Source organism: Athene noctua, chromosome 1 (genome assembly GCF_965140245.1).
Source record: "Athene noctua chromosome 1, bAthNoc1.hap1.1, whole genome shotgun sequence".
NCBI classification, from domain to species: Eukaryota; Metazoa; Chordata; class Aves; order Strigiformes; family Strigidae; genus Athene; species Athene noctua.
The window spans coordinates 222,259,360-222,281,395 of NC_134037.1; the positions used below are offsets into that span (position 1 = coordinate 222,259,360).

At 35.7% G+C, this 22,036-nt stretch overlaps 1 protein-coding gene across 2 annotated transcripts in view; it reads left to right on the forward strand.

Moving 5' to 3' along the window:
• Positions 1-22,036, forward strand: part of KLHL1 (kelch like family member 1) — a 257,373-nt gene that overhangs the window by 219,027 nt on the left and 16,310 nt on the right. For both annotated transcript variants that reach the window (XM_074931125.1, XM_074931133.1), the window contains one exon: positions 11,437-11,599. In XM_074931125.1, coding sequence (XP_074787226.1) covers positions 11,437-11,599 — 163 coding nt within the window. The remainder of the gene's footprint in view (positions 1-11,436; positions 11,600-22,036) is intronic.

Here is a 22,036-nt window from a genome sequence, read left to right on the forward strand (position 1 = left end):
TATGTGTGATATAAAACGCTCTTAGAAGTTCTGACATCTAAGCTCTGATGCCAAACCGTAAGAACCATTAATGATTGATATTGAATTCCCCATGTATGAAACAATCTGCTCAGGTATTCTTCATATATGACACATTCTGCTGTAATGTAAAGGGTAAATTTATTTGCTTGGGGAGGAGGTATTACCTTATGACTACTACTCATTATAATTTTTTTGAAACATATGATGCAAGCACTGCCTAATGGGGAAACTAAATACTTCTGCATTGCATTGCTTAAAACTCTTCCAACGTGGCTTCTTAGAAAATATAATGCAATAATCAGACTGTGGGGTTCATAGATAGGTGTGTAATAGAGGCAGCCAACAGATGCAACAGTTTACGTAGCAGCTTTCACAAAAGGGGGCTAGAAACTCTACTGAGGCCAGTATATATGGGCTCTGCAATGATGGCTTCATGAATACAGCCCTGGAGAAAAGAACTTCAGAAGAGCTGATAGATTTTTCAAGGATCACCTCCTTTAAGCTCAAAAAAGTTCCATCTTGATGTGCAGAATATTAGGCAAAGGCAGTAGGAGTTGTGCTCCTGATTAAACTCAGCCTGAAAAAGGAAGATGCTAGTGGTGGAAAATGGAAAAGTGACCCAGGAGAAATACAGACATGCTGTCTGAGCTTGTAGGGATCAGGTTAGGAAAGCCAAAGCTCATTTTGAGTTGAATCTGATGAGTGACTTGAAAGGCAACAAGAAAGACTTCCACAGGTCTTTCAACAGTAAAAAGAACACTAGTGAAAATATGGTCTCTCTGCTGACTGGGGCAGGGGACCTGGTGAGAAAGACCACAGAAAAGGCTGAGGTACTAAATATCTTCTTTGCCTCAGTCTTTAAGACTGGCTTCTGGAGTCCCAGATCCTTGAAACCAGAGAGGAAAGTTTGGAACTAGAAAAACTTACCCTCAGTGGGGGAGGATCACATTAAGGAACATTTAAGTAAGCTGGACATGTACAAGTCCATGGAACCTGAAAACATGCACACATGAGTTCTGAGGGAGTTGGCTGATGTCATTGTGAGGCCACTCTTAATTATCTTTAAAGGGTCATGGTGATCAGGAGAGTTTCCTGAGGACTGGAGGAAAGCAAGTGACACTTGTATCTTCAAAAAGGATGAGAAGGATCTGGAAAGATACAGGCCAGTCAGCTTTATCATGATCCCTGAGAATGTGATGGAGCAAATAATACTGGAATAATGTCAGTCCATATTTAGGATAAGAAGTTGCCTGGGAATAGTCAATATGGATTTATGAAGGGAAAATCATTCCTGACCAATCTGACTAGCTGAACTGCAATCACCAGCTCAAAGTCCAGCTGGAAGGTACTAGTGATGTTTCCCAGGGGTCATCTTAATTAATGACCTAGATGATGGGACAAAGCATACTCTAGGCAAGTTAGCAGATGACAGAACCAGTGAGGAGTGGTTGATGGTTATGCTGCCACCAGAGAGACCTCAGCAGGCTGGAAAATGAGCTGATAGAAATCTTCTGAGATTCAACATGGCATTGGAGAGGAATAATCCCATGCGCCACTACAGGCTGGGGCTGATTGGTGGGAAAGCAGTCTGCAGAAAAGGCCCTGGGGATCCTGGTGGACAGCAAGTTGGACAAGAGACAGTAATGCGTGCTTGCAGCAAAGAAGGCCAACAGTATCCTATGTTGCATTAGGAAGAATGTTGCCAGCAGGATGAGGGAGATCATCTTTCCACACTATTCAGCCCTGGTGACGCACACCTGGAGTACTGCATCCAGTTCTGGGCTCTCTGCTACAAAAGAGACATTGACTTACTGGAGGGAGTGCAGCGAAGGGCCACAAAGATGGTTAAGGGACTGGAGCATCTCACACACAAGGAGAATCTAAAACAGCTGGGGCTGTTTAGCCTGGATTAGAGAAGGCTCAGGGAAATTTTATCAGTCTGTATAAATACCTGATGAGAGGAAGTAATGAAAATGAATTCATGGTATCCTCAGTGATATTGAGTAAAATACAGACTGATATACAGGAAATACCATCTAAATGTGAAAAAAACCTCATTTTTTCTGCAAGAGTGGTACACTGGCACAGATTTCCCAGAGAGGCTGTGAAGTCTTTATCCTAGAAGTTATTTAAAAGCCATCTGGATGTAGTCCTGGGCAACTGGCTCTAGGTGACCCTGCTTTGAGCAGTGGGATTAGTTCGACAATCTCCAGAGGTGCCTGCCGACCTCAGCCACTCTGTGATACTATAAGTGATTCTGGGCGTCTGAAACTACTATAGGACAATGGGAACAGAATTACAGCCCATTGAACACCTTGTTTCTCAGGTTTAAATCAGTTTTCTTCTAAGCCTGACACAAGATTTGATGTCAATAATGTATAGACCATTGCCTTTTTTTTTTTTTTTTTTGGTCAGCTTTAACACCGTATTTAAATAACATCAGTCATTGCTTGTTAAAGACTATCAGTTAGCACATTTTATAAAACCTTAGTGGTTGTAAAAAATCCATTCTTAAATAACTATGCAATTTCTAAGTACACTGTTTAATCCACAGTCAGTTGCTGATGATGTAATGAACCAATTTGTTTTCTTAAATGAATGTCATCAGTAATATCAGGACTTCCATTTCTGCATTGCTTCATTTCGCTGTTATTGTTTTATTTAAGCAAGTCTATACTTATATTAAAAAGTCTCATCTCATTTGGCAGTTTTAAAAAAATATTTATTTATAATTTGCATTTTGGTATACTCACTATAAAGTATTAAACACAAAACCAAAAACATATGTCTCATTAAATCTGTGAATCTGACTTGTAAAATTTGAGGCGCTTATTGGTCTCATTTCATCACCTTAAATCAAAACTGTTTCATCAGTTTAAACAAAGGTTAGATGTTGATTTTTTCAGTACTACATTTTCATTCTCCCAGAATGATTTTTGGATCTTATCAAGTAATATATCATTGTACAAAAAAAGTGTGTAGAAAAATCCCTTAGCTGATATGGATGAGAGAAAGATGATAGAAGGGAGATGAAATAAAAGGAGTGGAGAGGATGACGGTGGTAACAGAACAGGCAGAGAGATTTAGAGAGAAAATAAATTTATTTCAGCAGCTTTCAATGGTCTTTTTATTTTCAGCACACTCTCCTTTTTAAGACTAAATTGGCATCATTTTAGTAGTCCCATATGATATTTGTGTTGAAAAGGAAGCTGAAAGTTGTTGATAGTAAACGAGCTGCTGCTGCATATAGGAGAAAGGAAAATTGGTCTAGTTAGTCCAATCTTTCAAAATGTGACTGCAAAATCTGGAGATGTTTTACTTTCTTAATGAGAAAGTTAAGCATATTGAGGGAATACAGTCAATATTTCTCCTACTTTCTATCACCATCATGCCAGGTAAGAGACTCAATGTCTCTTTCTGAGCATTCTTCCTTTTCGGAGAAATCATCAGCAAAACAGAATCAACATTATCACTTTCAGAGAGTGAAAATCAAGGAGACTGTTGTGTCATACAAGACAATATACAGTCCACTGAGTAAAAACTAGTTGAAGAAATTAATGATCCTTCATAGCATGACTTCCAAAAAGTACAAAATTTTGTTGTTTGTAAATCTAGCCTTCCATGTCTCCGCTTTTCAACATCTGCGATTAATGTTTTCATAATATTTTTAATAATTATAAAACAAACCAAACAAAATTATATAGTATGAGTAACTTTAAAAAGAAGAGAAAAAAAAAATTCTATAAAAACAAGTTACTGATTGATGTGAATTTGTCTGCTTATATTTGCCTTGGGTTTTTGCTTTGGGCTTTTTCTCTTTGACTGCCTTTTCTGTCACACAGACATAGATGTCTCAAATATGTATGTATTGTGGGTTGACCCTAGCTGCACACCAGGTGCCTACCAAAGCCACTCTATCACACCCCTCCTTGGCTAGACTGGGAGAGAAAATATTAAAAAAGGCCCTTGTGTCGAGATAAGGACAGGGAGAGTTCCTTCAGCAATTACCATCAGGGGCAAAAGACTCAGGGAAAGTAGTTTAATTTATTACCAATCAAATCAGAGCACAGGATAATGAGAAGTAAAGCCAAATCTTAAAAGACCTCCCCCCCCAACCTTCCCTTCTTCCTGGGTTAAACTTTACTCCTGATTTCACTACCTCCTCACCCCCCAACAGTGCAGGAAGACAGGAAATGGGGGTTGTGGTCAGTTCATCACACATTGCCTCTGCTGCTCTTTCCTCCTCAGGGAGCACTCCTCGCCCTCTTCTCCTGCTCCAACATGGGTTCCCTCCCATGGGAGAAGTCCGCTTCTCCAACATCCGTCCTTCTCACGGGCTGCAGTTCTTCATCAACTGCTCCAGCATGGGTCCCTTTTGGGGTCACCACCAGTCCTGCCAGCAAACCTACTCCAGTGTAGGCTCCTGTCTTCATGGGTCTGCAGGTCCTGCTAGGATCCTGTTCCAACACAGGGTGTCCACGGGACCACAGCCTCCTTTGGGGAAATCCCCCTGCTCTGGCATGGGCTCCTCCCCGGGCTGCAGGTGGAGATCTGCTCCCCCGTTACCCTCCATGGCTGCAGGGGCACAGCTGCCTCACCATGGGCTGCACCGCGGGCTGCAGGGGAATCTCTGCTCCCGTGCCTGGAGCACCTCCTGCCCCTCCTTCTTCACTGACCTTGGTGTCCGCAGGGTTGTTGCCCTCACATATTCTCCCTCCTCTCTTTGGCTGCAGTTGCTGTTGCACCATTTTCCCCCCCTTCCTAAATATGTTATCACAGAGCACAGCCACTGTCTTTGATGAACTCGGCCTTGTCCAGCAGTGGGTCCATCTTGGAGCTGGCTGGCATTGGCTCTGTTGGACATGGAGGAAGCTTCTAACATCTTCTTAGAGAAGCCAACACCCAATCTTTCCACACAAACCCAATACAGTATGAAGTGATTTTTTACCAACTCTAAAACTATATATACATCATTGTGTATTGTTATTAACAAATATTGAATATCATTTTAATAGTGAAGAGGGAATGAAAGCTTCTTAATGGCATTGCAGCACAGAAGTAACAGCCTTTATTTATTTGATTTCATTTGATTAATAAAATTATTATTGCTGTGATATATTTTATACATGCTTCATAAAGCAAATTATTGGTTGTTTAAAGAAATGAAGGCATATATTAGGGAAGTAACTTTCCCTAAACACTCAACTCTAGTTTCATAATTTCTAATTATACCTGTATATGCTTATCCCATTAATAACTGAAATCTGTATACATTCAGCAAACTCTGCAGTAGCAATGAGTGAGAAGGCAATATTTTGAGAGTGATTATTCAAAATTTGCATGATCAAAAGGAACTCTTCACAAAAAAAAAAGCATTTAAAAAAAAAAAAATGGGAAATTTATTGAAAACATGATTTTGGCTGCTCCCAGAATGCTGTGAAGTCTGATAAAGAGTACTTACTTCATTGACCAGTATTGCAGGGTGCATATTTATTTATTTTACTGACATAATGATGTCTGGATTTAAGTACAATTTTTTCTTTGTAAGCTTTAGAGCTGCTTCTGTGAGTCACTAAGTTTTTCTATATTAGTAATTGAGTTAATTACCCAGACAGTAGGATATCTAGGTTCCAAAGTTTGACCTCGTCAGGAAATGACTACACTGAAAATGTGATATCCACCCTTTCAGGGTAGCCAGGAAGCTCTGGGATAGATCTCCTTAGATACTTTTGTAGGGGCTTTTATTATTATATGGCATGTTAATACAGAATGGGATAGAAGAAAAATGAGACGAAGAGTAGGGCATTGGTAGTTGTGATAACTGAGGGCTGGATCCCACTCCTTGAATATTTTTAAATACAATATGTAGCTATGGAAGCAAGAAAAAGAAAGAGCATTATTCCTAGTCTTGTAAGTGAGGCTCTCCATCGTAAGCAGAGTCTAGCAAAGTAATCTTATTACTAATCTTTGTTAGTCTTGTGCTTTCTATTAGTAAACTTCATACTATTCTGTTACTTTAATACTAAGTTCATCCAGTTTTCGATGAGCTTTTTAATGGCTTTTTTTTTTAGTCCAAAGAGCTTGAAATAAACTGAGGAAAATGTCACAGAGTTGTAGAAAAGTGTTTAAAGCTGTAGTGTAGACATGACATAAAGTTATTTTGTCAGTGAGAATGCTGAGCCTACCAAAATAATCTTTGGAGGACTGAAAAAGAAAATCTGGCATAATCCTATCTGACTTTAATAGAAAATTGTTTCTGGAGCAAACTAGTATCAAAATAACATCCATTTTTTTCTGTGGAGGAAACTATTTCATTTGCCTTGACTCTCTGGAAGGAGGTATGATTGGGAAACCAAGAATGAATATCCAACCATTTTGCTCTTATTTGACAGTGCTATTTGACAGACCAGATCACCAAAAGGTCTCTGATATAACAGAGTGGTGAGTTTTCAGTAGGTGACTTTCTATGTCCCCTATACCTGTGCTATGTAATCTGTGTTAAGCAATAGATGAAGAATAGATGGAAGATATGGAGACTTCCTAATTTATCAGCCCACTGGAGTGGGAAGGAGAGTGCATGAATGAAGAGTAGAATAGAAACAATGGATTTATTGTTCAACAAGAAAGAAAAAAACATATTATGCAATTAGATTCACTATAGAGGCCTAGCTGTTTCTCCCACAGAGATGTCTGTCTCACAAAGCATCTCACTGTCTATGCCATGATATATTAGACTATGTGCTATATCTTACATTTCTGTCATTTCAACCTGTCGTCAGTAGACCTCTTGCAATTATCAGTTTGAAAGGTTTGTCTAGCCCAGACTTCAGAGTTGGTAACTGGGAAGAAAAGACAGATTCCATCCAGAACAAATACTGAAAGGCACAGTCTATACCATAGTCAAAGAGACTGTGATGTTAGTGCTGTGATTATGTAGACTGACTATCTGCAAAAGGAACACAGAATTTCTCCCTGTCATTTATTCCTTGAAGACATGTCATCTCAAGGAGTTGGTGCATATCTGTCTAAAAATGTATCAGGATAGATATGAAAACTTCAAGCAACACAGAAGCTAGCACACTCCTAAATCTGTAATTCCAATAAATCCTTACCATCATTGGTTAAAATACAGAATATTATTCTTAGGTTTAATTTAAGAGGTTACTAATTTCAGTCATTAGATTTTATTATTTCTCCTACAGTTAGACTCTTAATCATATAGTCTTATTTGTGCAGATACTTCTACACTACAATTGGAAAAAATATCTTTATAAACCCAACATCTCTCATGGAATTTCCAGCAAGATTTCTAGATTTTTAATGGTTCTTTTGTAATTCTTTCTGAAGTTCCTTCATACTATTTACATTCTTTACATATACAACATTTGCATTCATTAGTTTTCATGGGCGTACCATTATAGGAACTCAATAGCAGCTGTAACTACAGGTTTCTCAATCTGTTCCATTTTGCATTTATGCTTCTCAGATATCTACAATTATCAAAGCAAATCTTTCTTTAAAAAATGAGACAAAATACTTAAAATAGACATAATACTACTTTCATAGAATACAGCACCTTTTTTGTTTTTTTAATTTACATATTCCAAAATTATTTTTTGCCCTCACATATAAAGCCACAACTATATCAAAACAGAATGAAATTCATCAGGTATTTTAAAACATAGTGGGGCAGAACTGGACCAGCTCTTAAGGAGCAAATGTAAGGATGTCAATGCATTTGTTCTGAAAAGAGATTTAAAATATGTAAATTCATAGCAAGTTACTATGCACTATAGTCAGCAGCATGGAAGATTACTTTTGTACAGAAGCCATTCTGTCTTTGTCCTTTATGGAAGTAATAATTTTCCTATAGCTTTGCCAGTAAATTTTCCAATTATAGAAGCAAAGCAAACTGGTAAATTCAAACAGGCAATTTTGTATTTAATCTCTTAAAGATCTTCAACCAAATAAACTTCCAGATTTCTTCACTGGTGTAAATGTAACTATATTCACACCTTTGGGAAATGAGCATGACATGAATCTCACACCAAGCCAACATTTTTATTTTGACAGTTTTCTAACTACAACATTTATCTACGTCAACGTAAGATTAATTTATGGGGAAATGGAATTAAACATCATGATAGCAAAGTATCTAGAAGCTATTCAGTAAGGTCAGACAAGTTCAGAGAGCACTCTGATGAACTTTAAAAGCCAGATGGATTCATGACACAACAGCAGTTGCTAAATCTAAAGTAAAAGACATTGGGGAAAAAATCTAAAGAAACTGTGCATCTCACAGAGTTCTACATGCATTGTATAAACCCAGTAAAGTTCTCATTATAGAGAAGCCAGTGAAAAATATTTTCTGTATAAGGCCCAGTTAAAGAGTATGGGAGGAAATGCAGACAGAAAATCCATTACTTTTATGCTATGAGCATATCAGTTTTCATTGTCATTAAAAAAAGAAAAAAGAAAAAAAAGCTAATAATCCATGAAAATGTAGAAAGAACAGTATTTTGATTGCAAGGTTTCCCAATCCAATATTGGGGAGGGTTCTTAAATGATACCAAGAGCAAGATTAAGACACAAACAAGGTCAGATGCCATACAACCTTGTGAACTTCATTTTCTGTAACAACAGATGATAGTGATAGGACAGAGAGAAAAAGAAAGGAAAAGTCAGAATACCTAAGCAAGCAAACAGTAGAGATGGAGCAAGATTAATTACCACCACCATGAATCCAGTGACATCCCATTGGCTTGGTCTTGGTGCAGGTGATGGTGCTGCAAGCTCCAAACTCCACCAAAGTCCCAGCTCCAAGGAAGGAGAGCAAGAAGGATACTGAGAAAGGAGCACGCAGTTCTTTTATTGCCCCAGACCCTACAATTTCTCCTGAGTCCGCCCATTTCCATGGAGCTCATTGTAATACATGCTGCCCCATGTTCTTCCATGTGTGCATGCCCAGGTATTCATAGTGGTCGTACTGGCGGGGGGTCGACCTGCGGCGTCTTCAGCCTCTGCACGTCTTCCTCACTCTGATTTCCTCTCCACCCAGTTAGCATGGAGGTGCATCTTGGTAGGCACAATGTTGTTGTTTCAGCTTTGGATGGATATCGTGGTTTCTTCAGGGACAATTCATCTCCCTCAGAACACAGTCCTCCACAGTGACAGGATGCTGAGGCCAGGAAGTGGTAGTGGTGCAGCAGCAGTGTTGAGACAAACAGTCTAACACAGTCCCTTACACAAGGAAAGCAAATTTTCTACAAAAAATGACTGAAATAATTGGGATGTCTTAATTCGCAACAGGAAAAAAGATGAGAATAAATCTCAAACATAAAAGGACATGATAAAAAGTATTAAGTATTGGATGAGATAAAAAAAGTAAATTGAGAACAACTCCTTATGTCCTAATGAAAGCATAAATAAGCTATTCGAGGAAGTCAAAGGTGGAAACTTCAAAACTGATTAGATGTGTTGTGACATGAATCATAGTTCCACTGTGAAATTCTCTGCAAAATACAGCTCTGCTTATGTGTGAAGGTAAGAGAGGGTTTGTGTGTTTAGACACCAATTATATATGTGTGCATGTGTATAGAAATATTCACACACCTAAACTTTCTTTGAATATGATTAAATTTTTAGCCCAACAAGAATTTGATTTTCTATTTAACTTTGCACTAAGTAAAGAGTATATACATAAAAAGCTACAGTACAGTATTGTTATAACAAATCTTAGCAAATACTTTTTGACAATGTAAACCTGTTTGTTCAGGATTTAAGAATATTTATACCTATTAGATAATAGGGTAAAAAAAAACCCAAACAAGAACACAAACAACAACAACAACAAAAGAAAAGAAATAAAAGAAAAAACCCACCACAACTACAGCATATTATCCCCTGATTGCAAACACTAACACATGTTCCCACATGTTTGCTGCTGGTTGTGTTCTGAGATAAAATATTGAGCTATACAGATCATGAGTTCAATTTAATATCCACTTTAATATCGTGGAAAAAATATAGGTGAAACATGATTGAATAAAAAGCATTTATAAACAAGAGTCTTCATACCAGAAGAAACTGGAGAATGAGTTCACAAGAGGTTCTACAGAAAAAGACAAGGCTCAGACTTTATAAGAAGGAAAATTTTAGTAAGAGTTACCAGAGTTTTTTCTTTTTAAAAAAAAAACAAACAAAGAAACCAAAACCAACACTCAAAGTGAAGGAACACATTCTGTGAACACTGAGATGAGACTTTTTCAGACTCATTGATAGATACGGTTTTAAAGACTAAGCTTTGAATGAACGAATTTGTGAAAAAGAACAAAACACTTCTACACAAAAAAATTGAAACTTTGCATTGATTTAAATAAATTATATCCTTTTCTGCAAGAAATACTTAAACCCATTCTCTGAAACTAATGATCTACTGTTTTCTGACTATTTGGTGAGTTCAAATAAAGTGAAATGGAGTGGGAAAAGACACACTTATTTAGGATTGGATTTAGCCTGAGATTTTTCAGGACAATGCTCATTTGGGATCATGGAGTCATAGAAGGGATTTACTGAACTGAGTATTGTAACAAATAGTGCTGAGTTGTAACTTATCTTCCAGAGACTTCTCAGCTTAACTGAAGATACTGTGAGATAGAGAATTCATCAGTTCCTTTGAATGGGTGATTAAAAACCTGCATAGTTAAAATTTTGTTTCTTATTTTAATTTTTCCTACTTCATTCTCTTGTTATTTCTTTTTTTTATAAGGTAAATTGATGAAGCAGTTTAAGTTTCTCACTGTAAGTTACTTGCTTAAGCATTTTAATATGCTTTTTGATTCTGTGCCAGTCCATTATGCTTCCTGTTAGTGGAAAATTGTGTATTTTCTTCTACAAAATTGACAAAAAACACTGAAATAATTTTTGATTAAGTCTGAATCAGACTTCTTTCCATTTCCTGTGGAATTCTGGTAGAAGCAATTATATTCAGTGAAAACCCCTTTAGGTGGACAATAATTTGAGATCTATCAGGTTTCCAGTCCATAATTAATCATGTACTTTAATGATATTCTAAACATATTTTAAAGAGCTAATTCACAATCAGAATGTTGTGAGTTAAACAGTATACCGATATCTAAGACTATCACATCATTGACAGGTTATTCTAGGAAGCAAACAATCTTCTCAAGGAATGAAATTAGGTTTGTTTGACAAGACCTATTTTTCATAAAGCCATGTGCAGTGGCATTAATTTTATTCTTGCTTGTTAATCTTTAATTAATCAAATCTCAAATCAGTGTTTCCATTTTCACTTTGAATATGCAAGTTCATTTGTTACTTGTGTTATGGAAAACTCTTTTACTATTGATAGAGAAAGCATACTTTTATCTTCTCTCACTCTCTCCTCCATTTTAGGAGTTACAGTGCTTGAAGGGCCTATTTATGCAGTGGGAGGACATGATGGTTGGAGTTATTTGAATACAGTTGAGAGGTGGGACCCTCAAAGTCAGCAGTGGACATTTGTGGCAAGTATGTCAATTGCCAGAAGCACTGTTGGAGTAGCAGCTTTAAATGGCAAGTGAGTAGGGTATTCTTACATGGTTGAAACACATTTCTTGGAGGGATGAATAACTGTCACAGTAGTAAATAACTTTTAACATATTGTAATAGAGGGTGTCTTTTAAAATAAATGTAGACACAGTTGTGCACATCCTCCATATATCTCATGGCACTTACATTTATTTGAAATAAGTAATTTATATTTTTTCTACATTAATTTTGTTTAATATTTATATCAAATTCTTAAGAATATAGACCTGAAATGTCAGTGTGTAAGGTATAAACCAATTCAGGACAAATTGTCAGTTGATTCATCTGACTTTTATGTTGTATATGTCAGTTCTAGTTAACCAACCGAGTTTATCCATCTAATATAGTCATGTACCCGGTGATAAGATTTGTTGTGTGTTCATTTTATACTTGGTTTCAGCCAAACGCTGACCCATGAAACCTTCTTTGTCTGAATGCAACTACATTCACACTGCAAGTAAACAGAAATTTGATTCTTGTCAAAACAGTCAGACTACATTAAACCTGTAATTCTAATTGTGTTCAGTTTCCAAGTTTCTCTTTTATAACTTTCACTTTTTAAAATTTTAATGTGGCACTTATTAAAACTCATTTATAGTAACTTGCTATTATGTATTGCTTGTTGCTTATAATTTGTAAAGTACTTGCTTTTAGCTATGTGACTAAAAAGACTGTGGTGTGAACTGTAATAAAACATAGGTGGTGAAGGAATTAATCACACACAACTTCAGTTATTTTTGTATAGGCCTCTACAGCTAAGCCAATCATCCTAATTTCCTAATGGAAGAAAGATGTACTTTTAGGATATCCTTTGTCTTACTTATTTTAGACATTTGTGTTAGGACAGCATGAACTGTGCTTTGTAAGTGTCCATTTTTCTCTACTAACTATATAGGAAACCTGAGGACTGTCTCAGATTCTGACTTCTATATTTTTGATATTTAAGGTGAATCCCACTGTAGTCAACAGAATATAAATAAAGGGCTGTCAGTAAAGAATCCCTTGGGAATAGTGGGAGCAATGGAATAAGGCAAATTTCTGGCATATTATTTTCCTCATACTTTATTGCTACTGAACAGGAAAGAAGAAAGGATGTGAGATGGAATGAGAAAGAAAATATTGAGGCCATTAAAAAAATAGTTAATAAAATTTGGGAGATAAAGTATAGAGGGAAAAAAGGATTTATTAAGGCTATTGGGTTTCATGGTAGACTATGCTATTGCATAATTCAACAACGCACTAAATTTTGCCCACCCTATTTCTTCCAGTTGAAAATCATTCAGTTTTATTATACAGTTGGAAAAACTCTCAGAAATCCTTTATATTAAGTTGTGCTTATCAGACCTAAGATACAGGCTTGAGATAAGTAGGGTGAATTGATTTCTGGCATAGTCAGACTCTTTCTATTGACTACAAGATTCACTGAAACAAGAAGTTTAATTTAATCCCCAAAACAACTATGTTAGAAGACCTATAGGAAATTGTGTACCTTTCTGCAGCAGCAGCAGGAGGCCTGACAGAGTACCCATAATCCCATCATTATAAAAATATGTAGGTATTATTTTTTTAAAATAGAATCTCAAATTAATTAAAACTACAGGCTTTAAAATGTTAACTAATTTTATGAGTTTGTCATCTTATGGTTGTGTCCTATTTGCAGAGTAACTCTGGATTAAATAGGCTTTATTGGATGTATTAATTATTAATATTATAATATTTGATTTATAGTATTTTATACTCAGATAATCTACTTCTCATCCATGACATGTTGTGAAATCATCTCCAAACCACTGAGGCTAAGCTGTCATTGCTTTCTCTTACTAAGTCATGCTGGCATGGAAATATTCCAGAGTAGACCAAATGGACAAAGCTGCTTTAATAACCCTGTTACTCTAAAAGAACGTGGTTTTGATAGTGTGTGAGCCATGCAGCCAACTAGCAGAGACAAGATCTAGGCAAATAATCCTGCAAATATAGATCTAAAATTATGAAGAGCTACATGTGGTTATGTATATATATTCCAGGTATGTTTCTTTTGTGCAGCTGAGCATGTATTTAATGCTTAGTTAATAAATGCTCAACTGAATTTTGCATGACTTGCATAAGAACACCTTTAAATGAAAAAAGATATTATCTTTTTCTCAGAAAAGTGGATTGGACACAGCTGGAAACTGAAAAGCAGTGGTCTCACTGAAGCAAATATACTACTGATTTTTTTTTTTTTTTTTTTTAAAATCTGAATACTCATCTTTAAAAAATATTCCATATGCCAAGAACTGGGACTTGAAACATATGTAAGGACCAAAACTTGCAACTCTAGTGCTATTCTTACTACGCTGCTGTTCCACACAACTGACATATGCTGCATTCCTCATCTGAACTTTTCACTTTGAAATAGGAAAACAAATATGGATTCATTTTTGTAGTAAAGAAATTCTAAGGATATTATAAATGGATGTCTCAATGGCAAACAAGAGGTTGGCTTTAATATTCGACAAAGGAGAAACTATTTTTTAGCATAGAAGTTTTGAGGAATCTTTTCCTGGTTATTTCTTATGTTCCTTTTCTTCTGCACTGAATTAAATAAGTAAAATAAATAAAATGCACGAGGGTTAGACTACCTTTGAAGTGAGAGAGTTAGAAGCTATTCTACGGGTGTATATATCTCCCACAGTGCTTTGGGCACTTTACATAAAAGGGATTCTGTATGCCAAATATGTCAAATGTGAGCTTCTTAAATACTTCAAAAAAGATAGTCTCTTCTTTTGTGTGTTAATGATGGAAACTATCCCATTTGTGTTCTTCTGTACATCTAAGGTCCACTTCATTGGTTTTCCAGTTAAAACCATTTTAAGCAGAAAAAAATTGATATATTTTACCATAAAATTGGTTTAAAATTGCCTTTTGCTACAAGCTTATGGTGGAAATTCTGATTCTGAACTCCTTAGGATCTAAGATGACTAAGTAAATTCTTATTAGTTCTTAACTTATTGAACCTTTTTATGATTACTTACTTTCTGAAGTTCACTCATATCTGTACAAGTCAATGATAAATTATTTTGCTTCTCAAACAAATGGAAAGCAATACTATCTGAATTTGGCAAAAGAGGGCACACAGAAATGAATATTATTTCACTATTTAAATTTAAACTGAAAATGGTATATTATATCAAAATCTTTCCTAAAAGCTGAAAATGATTGTGTCAGCGTGCGCATCATAATCCAGTCTGAAAAAAATTTAATTATTGAAGCCATAAAATCCTGCTGAATTTATCATAAATTCAGAAAAAAAAATAATTTGAAGTACTTTTTAATTTTTTTTTTTTTTCCATTTAGTCTAGCTGACAAGATTCTTTTGTATAATCAGGTTGCATTATTACATTTTGAGGTCACAGTACTGTTTCACCCATGAATGGAACATCTTCCTCTCCCAGCACGAATGTCATCTGCTTGTTACCCTCAGATTTCCCACAGTAATAAGATAGAGTAGTTACTATCCTTCAGTCAGGAACACAAACAATATCTCTTTTCTTAATTTGCTTCCTAAACCTAAGGGGCAGCTAGAACAACTAATAGAAGGGATAGGTGGTTTTCTAGATAAAAGAAAGACACATACCAGATTTATTCCACCATAATTTCAATAAAGCAGTTTATCTGGCATTACACAGGAAATAATTACTTAAAATAGGAAAATAAAAATATGGATAGTACAGGGATCTTAAGAAGAAAAGAACTCTATGTGACAACTAGGATTTCACAAAGTTACTGCTGTAATTCTTTAAAGATCTTTAAAGATCAGCTTTGGTATGAAGGAGTGTAACAGCAGGAGCACATTAGTTAAATTATCAGACCATTCAAAGTGACATCAAAGGGAACCTTATCATATGGGGCATGTTGGACTATTCTACAGAAGTATTTGGATGACCCTAAGAAGCAACACGAATTGAATATTTAATAGCATACATGTGAATGAACAAGTCTTGTGAAGACAGAAAAAAAGCTCTGTACCTTGTACAAAGAAAGCAGTAGAAGAAATCTGTGAAAAAAAGAAAATGCAACTGAGAAATGCATAAAGTTTTATTCATTGTGAAAATATTTATGCTATTTGGATTATTGTGTTCATTTCTGGTTATTCATACTGAAGGAAGTTTAACTGAAATTGTGAAGTTAGAATAGGGGGTACCATGACTATCAAGAATGCCTGTCATACCAAAGAAAAGCAACAGAAATATGACAGTTGGAACAGATGGATAGAAATAAATAAAATTCAGATGGCAGAGAGAGAATAAAAAAGATAGGGAGACAGGAAGCTGTACACAAAATTCTCATCAGGTTCTAAATGCATGTTTATAGGTTCATGGAAAGGGTAATATTACCTGTTTTCATGCGACACCAAAGATTGGATTCCAATAATTTTCCTTTTGAGTAACATTTTATTTCCCCAAATCAACACTTGGTGCTGTGCAGCAGTAATGATCTGTGTTGAGGCTTTGGAGCGTCCATCTCCTTCATCCGTATACCTTTCTTATAGTTAAACAGTAATGGAAGTGTGGAGATTTTTAGCCTTACTAGACTTTTTTAAAAAACTTGATATCTTTATCAATTTTTAATATACTTTGGTAACTACTCTAGGACTTGCTATAACTGTAAAGTTTCATGGGATGAAACATGGTCAGTAGTCTCTCCTGATTCGGAAATAGCATAGTCTTTTCTGCCTTGTTACTGTTAACAACCCTGTTACACAGACTGGAAATTAGAGTGTATGTACTCTCACATCACCAGTAGATGTGGGTGTTAAGACATTAAATGTGAAATGGAGATTTACACTTAAAAAAAATCAGGAAAGGATAGTGCTTTTTCTATGCAGATAACAGGAGAGGTCAGAAGTTGGGATAATTTTAATGGTTCTTTGGGGGATGACATAAGTGACGTGTAGCTAGTATGCAACATATGAAATATAAGACTAGTATTCAGTCTTATATAAGACAGTTTACAGGAGGTAATGCTGAAGTCCAAATATTCTTCTACAATGTAAGTCAGAAGCACTAAGGAATCAAAAGTAAGAAAAGAATCTTACATTTTCCAGAAACTTTTTAAAACTGTCACTTACTGTTTCAAGATTATGTCTTAATTTCTTCATTTGTAAAATCAAAAAGAAAAGTACTAGTTGACAGTTTCAATCCAGTAAATTGAAATTTAAATACTATATTTAAAATGTGGTTGCCTTCAAAATACGGTAGCTATTTATCAGCTATCCATTAAAAAGTCTCTAATATATGAAGCATACATTCCCTAAGAACACTGAATATTTACACTAATTTTATTAATGTAATTTAATTTCTGAATTTTTATGCTAATGAGAAACTGTAAATAAAAATGAAATTAAGTTTACAAACTTTCCTCTGGAATATATACCTAAAAGACTTAGCATCATATAGATTTGTTATTCCAAACAATTGTTTGACACAACCATAACTGAAAATTATCTAGATTTTCCTATTATATGGCCATAAAAATTACATTTCAAAAAATATTCCTGAATTTGTACTTGTATTTTGGAAATGATCCACACTCTTTATGTTACTATAGTTTTCACAGCAAGAAGACTGGCTCTTTTCTTTTTAAAAGAAATCGGTAAATCTGTGTAAAATTTCCTTTTACAAGAGGAAAAAAATTTCAGCTGTTAATACAATCTGCAGATTGACTTTAAATGGTAAAACATCACAGCAGTACTTTGAGTTAAGCTCAAATGTAATGACTTAGGCCTGCACTGGGAAGCAGTTAATTCACATGGTAATATCTTGTAGAACCAAGGAGTAGGGAGTTCTGCCCTTTATTGATTGCCACATTGTGGAAGATGTGCTTTAGTGAACTTGGTATTTTCACCTGCTGCTTTCATTTATATCAAATATCATGCACTGTTATTGATCTATGATAGATGACAAAAAGCAAGGAATTGTCTAATCTTACCTTTTAAAAATAGAACTATTTACGTGCCCTTTCAAATCATCTTTTATTTGAGAAAAAAAAAAAAAAGTTTTATAGGTATTTGGTTTCTCTGAAGAAAAGTGCAAGAGCACTGAGAAATGCTGCAGGAAAATATTTTTTTTCGCCAATATCTATCTGAATTGTATCTGATTCTTTCAACAAAGAAGTAGCAATGTATTTTCTATTATTGTCATTAGTATTAGTATTTCTATTACCATTGGTTTTAGTCTCCATATTTGTTTAGGCACTTACGATGAGGGAAGGAGAAAAGGGATGCTCTGAACTTGCAGTTACTTGTGCATTATTATGGTGGATTAGCCCTGGCTAACAGTCAAATGCCTACCCGGCCACTCACTCACTCACTCGCCTTCATTAGATAGGACCAAAAAAGCTCATGGGTTGAGATAAAGACAGGGAAATCATTTACCAATTACTGACACAGGCAGAAAAGACTCAACTTGGGAAAAATTAATGTAATTTATTGCTAATAAAATATAATCTGGGTAGTGAGAAACAAAAAATTTTAAAACACCACCTTTCTTCCCCTCTTTCCCAGGTTGAGGTTACATTTTTCATTCCAGTTTCTCTACTCCCACCCCTGAGCAGTCCCAAGGTATGTGGAATGGTGGTTGCAGTTAGTCCGTAACTGCTCCTATCTGCTGCTCCATTCTCCTCACACATTTCCCTTGCTCCATCGTGGGCTTTCCATAGGCTGCAGTCTTTCAGGAAGTACCCTGATGCTCCGGTGTGGGGTCCTCCACAGCCTGCAGTGAGGATATCTAACATGGAACGCCTACTCCTCTTTCCCTAACTTTGGTGTTCCCTCTGCTCTCTGTTTTCCCATCTCGCTCTGTCTGTGTGGCATTTTTGGCTATTTCTAGAATACGCTTTCCCTGAGGTGCCCCCCCCCGGCTTGAGGGGCTGAGCCGTGCCCTGAGGTGGGTGGGTTGGGTTTCAGCAACTGGGCACTTACAGGCAGTACAATTACAATATTGATTTTTGCACACTTAATCATGAAATAATTGCCACACACTGGACATTTTTGTGTTGAGTTAGGAGATCAGGTTTCCTATCAAATGTTATCTAAATGGAGTTTTGAGAAGAAAGGATTCTTAGAAACAGGAAAGGAAGCCATTTAAATTAGGCAGAGTAAAAGATGAAGAATGAGGATGGCCTTCAAGTACCCAAGCAGGAGGTCTATCCTGGGGCAAATAAACAGGTCTGGCCAGGGTTCACCTAATTTGTAATAGCAGTTTTGAAAAAAAGCTATGTTGGGCATTTTTAAAACATTTGAGCTTTCAGGAGGTTGGTGCCAAAGCTCTATCTGTGGTTCTTGTTTCCTACGTTTGGTATCAAAGGAAGTAAACAAATGCTCAAACACTCTTGAGGACATGAGTCACAATTTTATAATCTCCAGAAAGATGTCAAAATTCCGACTAGTGATTCGTTTAAGCAGGAAAATATAATACAAATATTAAGAGCAACATGCTTAAACTGACCCAGATTTTTTTATTTTTTTTTTTATAGCACAAAACCCTAAACATAGGTCCTCTTAATCCAATCCAACACGTTTAATATTGGAGTTGTTTGAAAAGCCTCATCTTTGTCCATAAACTAGGTTTTCTTCCTTTTTCTTGTTTACCTTAGTCACAGAGATTTGAATGTATTCCCTTTTCATATTTTTATTGCAAGACAGTTCAACATAAAAATGTGGTTTTGTGGTTGTGCCCTTTATGAAATTATTTATTATCAGTTAGTAACGTCAGACTTTGTCTGTGGCTTGACTGTAGCAGATAAAATGAGAATAGATTCCACATTCTCTTAATTCTACTTAACCATTCATAAAAACAGAATACAGCAATTTTTTTTTTTTTTTAAATCATGTGCATATACATATTTACTCTTTGTCCATTCACACCCATTCAAATTAATTTGTTACATTTTCAGTTTCATTTGTTAGGTGGAGAGGCTTTAATACTGGCTTTGTTTGTTTGTTTGTTTGTTTTTAAAAAAAGGCATTTGTTTGTCTATATTCAGTTACATTCATTCAGTTCCACTGGTTTTGCAATAGTTAGATTCATTTAGCAATGGATTTCCATAAACTGGATTATTATCCTAGCTTTTCCAGCTATTTTTTCTTTCATATTTAATAAGAAACACAAAGAGCTGGCCAACACAGACATTGGCATATGTGCAGGGGAATGTTTTGTTTTCAGGTCATTTAATGAGACAAAGCTGGAATGAAACTTGTGGGGTTTAGATCAATATTGTTCCTGTGGTAAATAACAGTTGCTTTAGTCTTATATGTCCCTTATGACTATTGTGCATTGTCACTACATCAGAAATTTAGCTTGCTGAAACTTAATTTTCAAGAAAATGGCAGAATTCAAACCAAATTAGTGTGTGCACAAGAAAGGTTCTCAAAACTGTCTCGTAGTCAGTCACTCACAGGAGTATATGCACTGTGTACTGACCTCGCAGAAGCATAGGTTAATAACTGCACAAAGTCCTTAATAGCAGTTCAGTGTTAGCACAAGAGAATTAGCAATGTATTACATTCATATAACCACCTACAAAACTTGATTGCGTGGCCCATTACAACCTCCTCCAGGAGTTCTGCTTCTTTGCCTTCCATGCACCATATAATAAACTATCTGTGGCATTTTCTCTTAGCAGAATCATTAAAGCTTATTAGTAATTCAGTGCCTTGGTCTGATCTTTTGTACTTTTGCACACAAATTCATATTTCCTATGTGGAGGTCCTGTACAGCGCAGTGAATGTGCAATTTGATTCAATATGCATCATATTCTCTCTTTTTCAAGCAAGATCTAACTCAGTATTTTACATCCAACCTGTAAAACAGGAGTGTGCCCAGGCTTCCTTCATTTTATGTGGCTAGGCTAGCCTTAAAGAAGGCTAGAACAGATACAAGGTAGGTAAATGTATGTGACTCTTAGAACAGGACAATGAAAAATCATGAAACTTTACACTAAAATCAATATTTTTCCTACAGTCCAAGACAGATGCATATGCAGCTAGGATTAGAGCTAGGTTGCTCTTTAGAACCCAAGTGATTGTTAGGAAACATTCAGATGCTAAAGACATTGCTGTGTTGCAGGGTGGGACTTGATGAGCCTTTTTTCTCTTGAATTACTATGGTCAGGCTCCCAGATGTTTAGGCCACATTCTGTTTTGAATGCTTAATGCACATCTACATCTTTTAGTGTGTACACCCCACCATACACTTATCTTCATCCATCCCACACACAAACAAGATGTTGGACTACCTGACTGTTGACTGGTATACAGCTAGTGTGACTGTCATTTGCTGTAAGGTCTGCCATTCAGTTTTTGTAATAAGAAACATTTTGTCTTTACTACATAGTTCTTCTTTATGTAAATGTCGTAATGAATAACAAATTCTACATAGATAATAAATATAAATAGTTCATTTGGGTGTGTAAAGGTACTTCAGACCAAGCAGACATGGTGAGTTAACTTAGTCAGTCCTAATATCTGAGAAGAAAAAGCAATCATGTCACTCCTAATAATAATCTTTTAAATGTAAAATATGTACCAGTGTAGACAGCAGGAGGCAGTGTGGATAACTCCTAGAAAGATTCACAGCCGGTTTTTAAATTGTGCAGTCTCCACAATTAAGCACAGACTTTTAAAAGCATTCAGCAGACACTGTCTTATCTGTCATGGTCAAAACTGTAAAAAATATTAGCATCCCCCATTCTGGATTATTCTGAAAGAATGGCTTTTAATTATATTCTTTAGTGGGAGATCCCAGCCTGTCTCAAAGAGTACTTAATGACTTTATGCTGGGACCTGAAGGGAGCCCTTGTTCAGTGCAGAGAGTCTAGAGATACTCTCCTGACCAAATGAAGACATTTACTTGAATTACATACACATATGTGTATACATGTACTTTCCTATTTCCACATATGTGTAAATCTGGAAAAATATTTCTGAAATTAAAGAAAGCTAAATATCTAATTTGATACTCAGCTGGATACCTTTATGGGCAACAGCCCTTACAGCAGCTATGAAAAATATCTGTTATACTCAGCAGAACAGAATACTACGACATCTCCACTGTTAACTGATATTTCTATTTTTCTAATTTGAAACTTGATTAATTTCTTAATAACTAATAATGGGGTAAAATGAAATGTCTTTTGACTCGGTAGACCAACTTCAGCTGAATCTTTCATTATTGGTTGAATTCACTGAATTGAGATAGATTTATTCATTGTGAAGGTCACAGACTAAATGATCTGAGACTTTTTTTTCAAGTAATCAATATAATTGTAATGCACTGATAATTTTCATACCTCAGTAAAGAATAGGGAACTGGATCAATATTATTAAATAAATAAAGTACTAATATGCTGTAATTGTGATTTTTAAAGCTAAAGTAACACTTCAAAA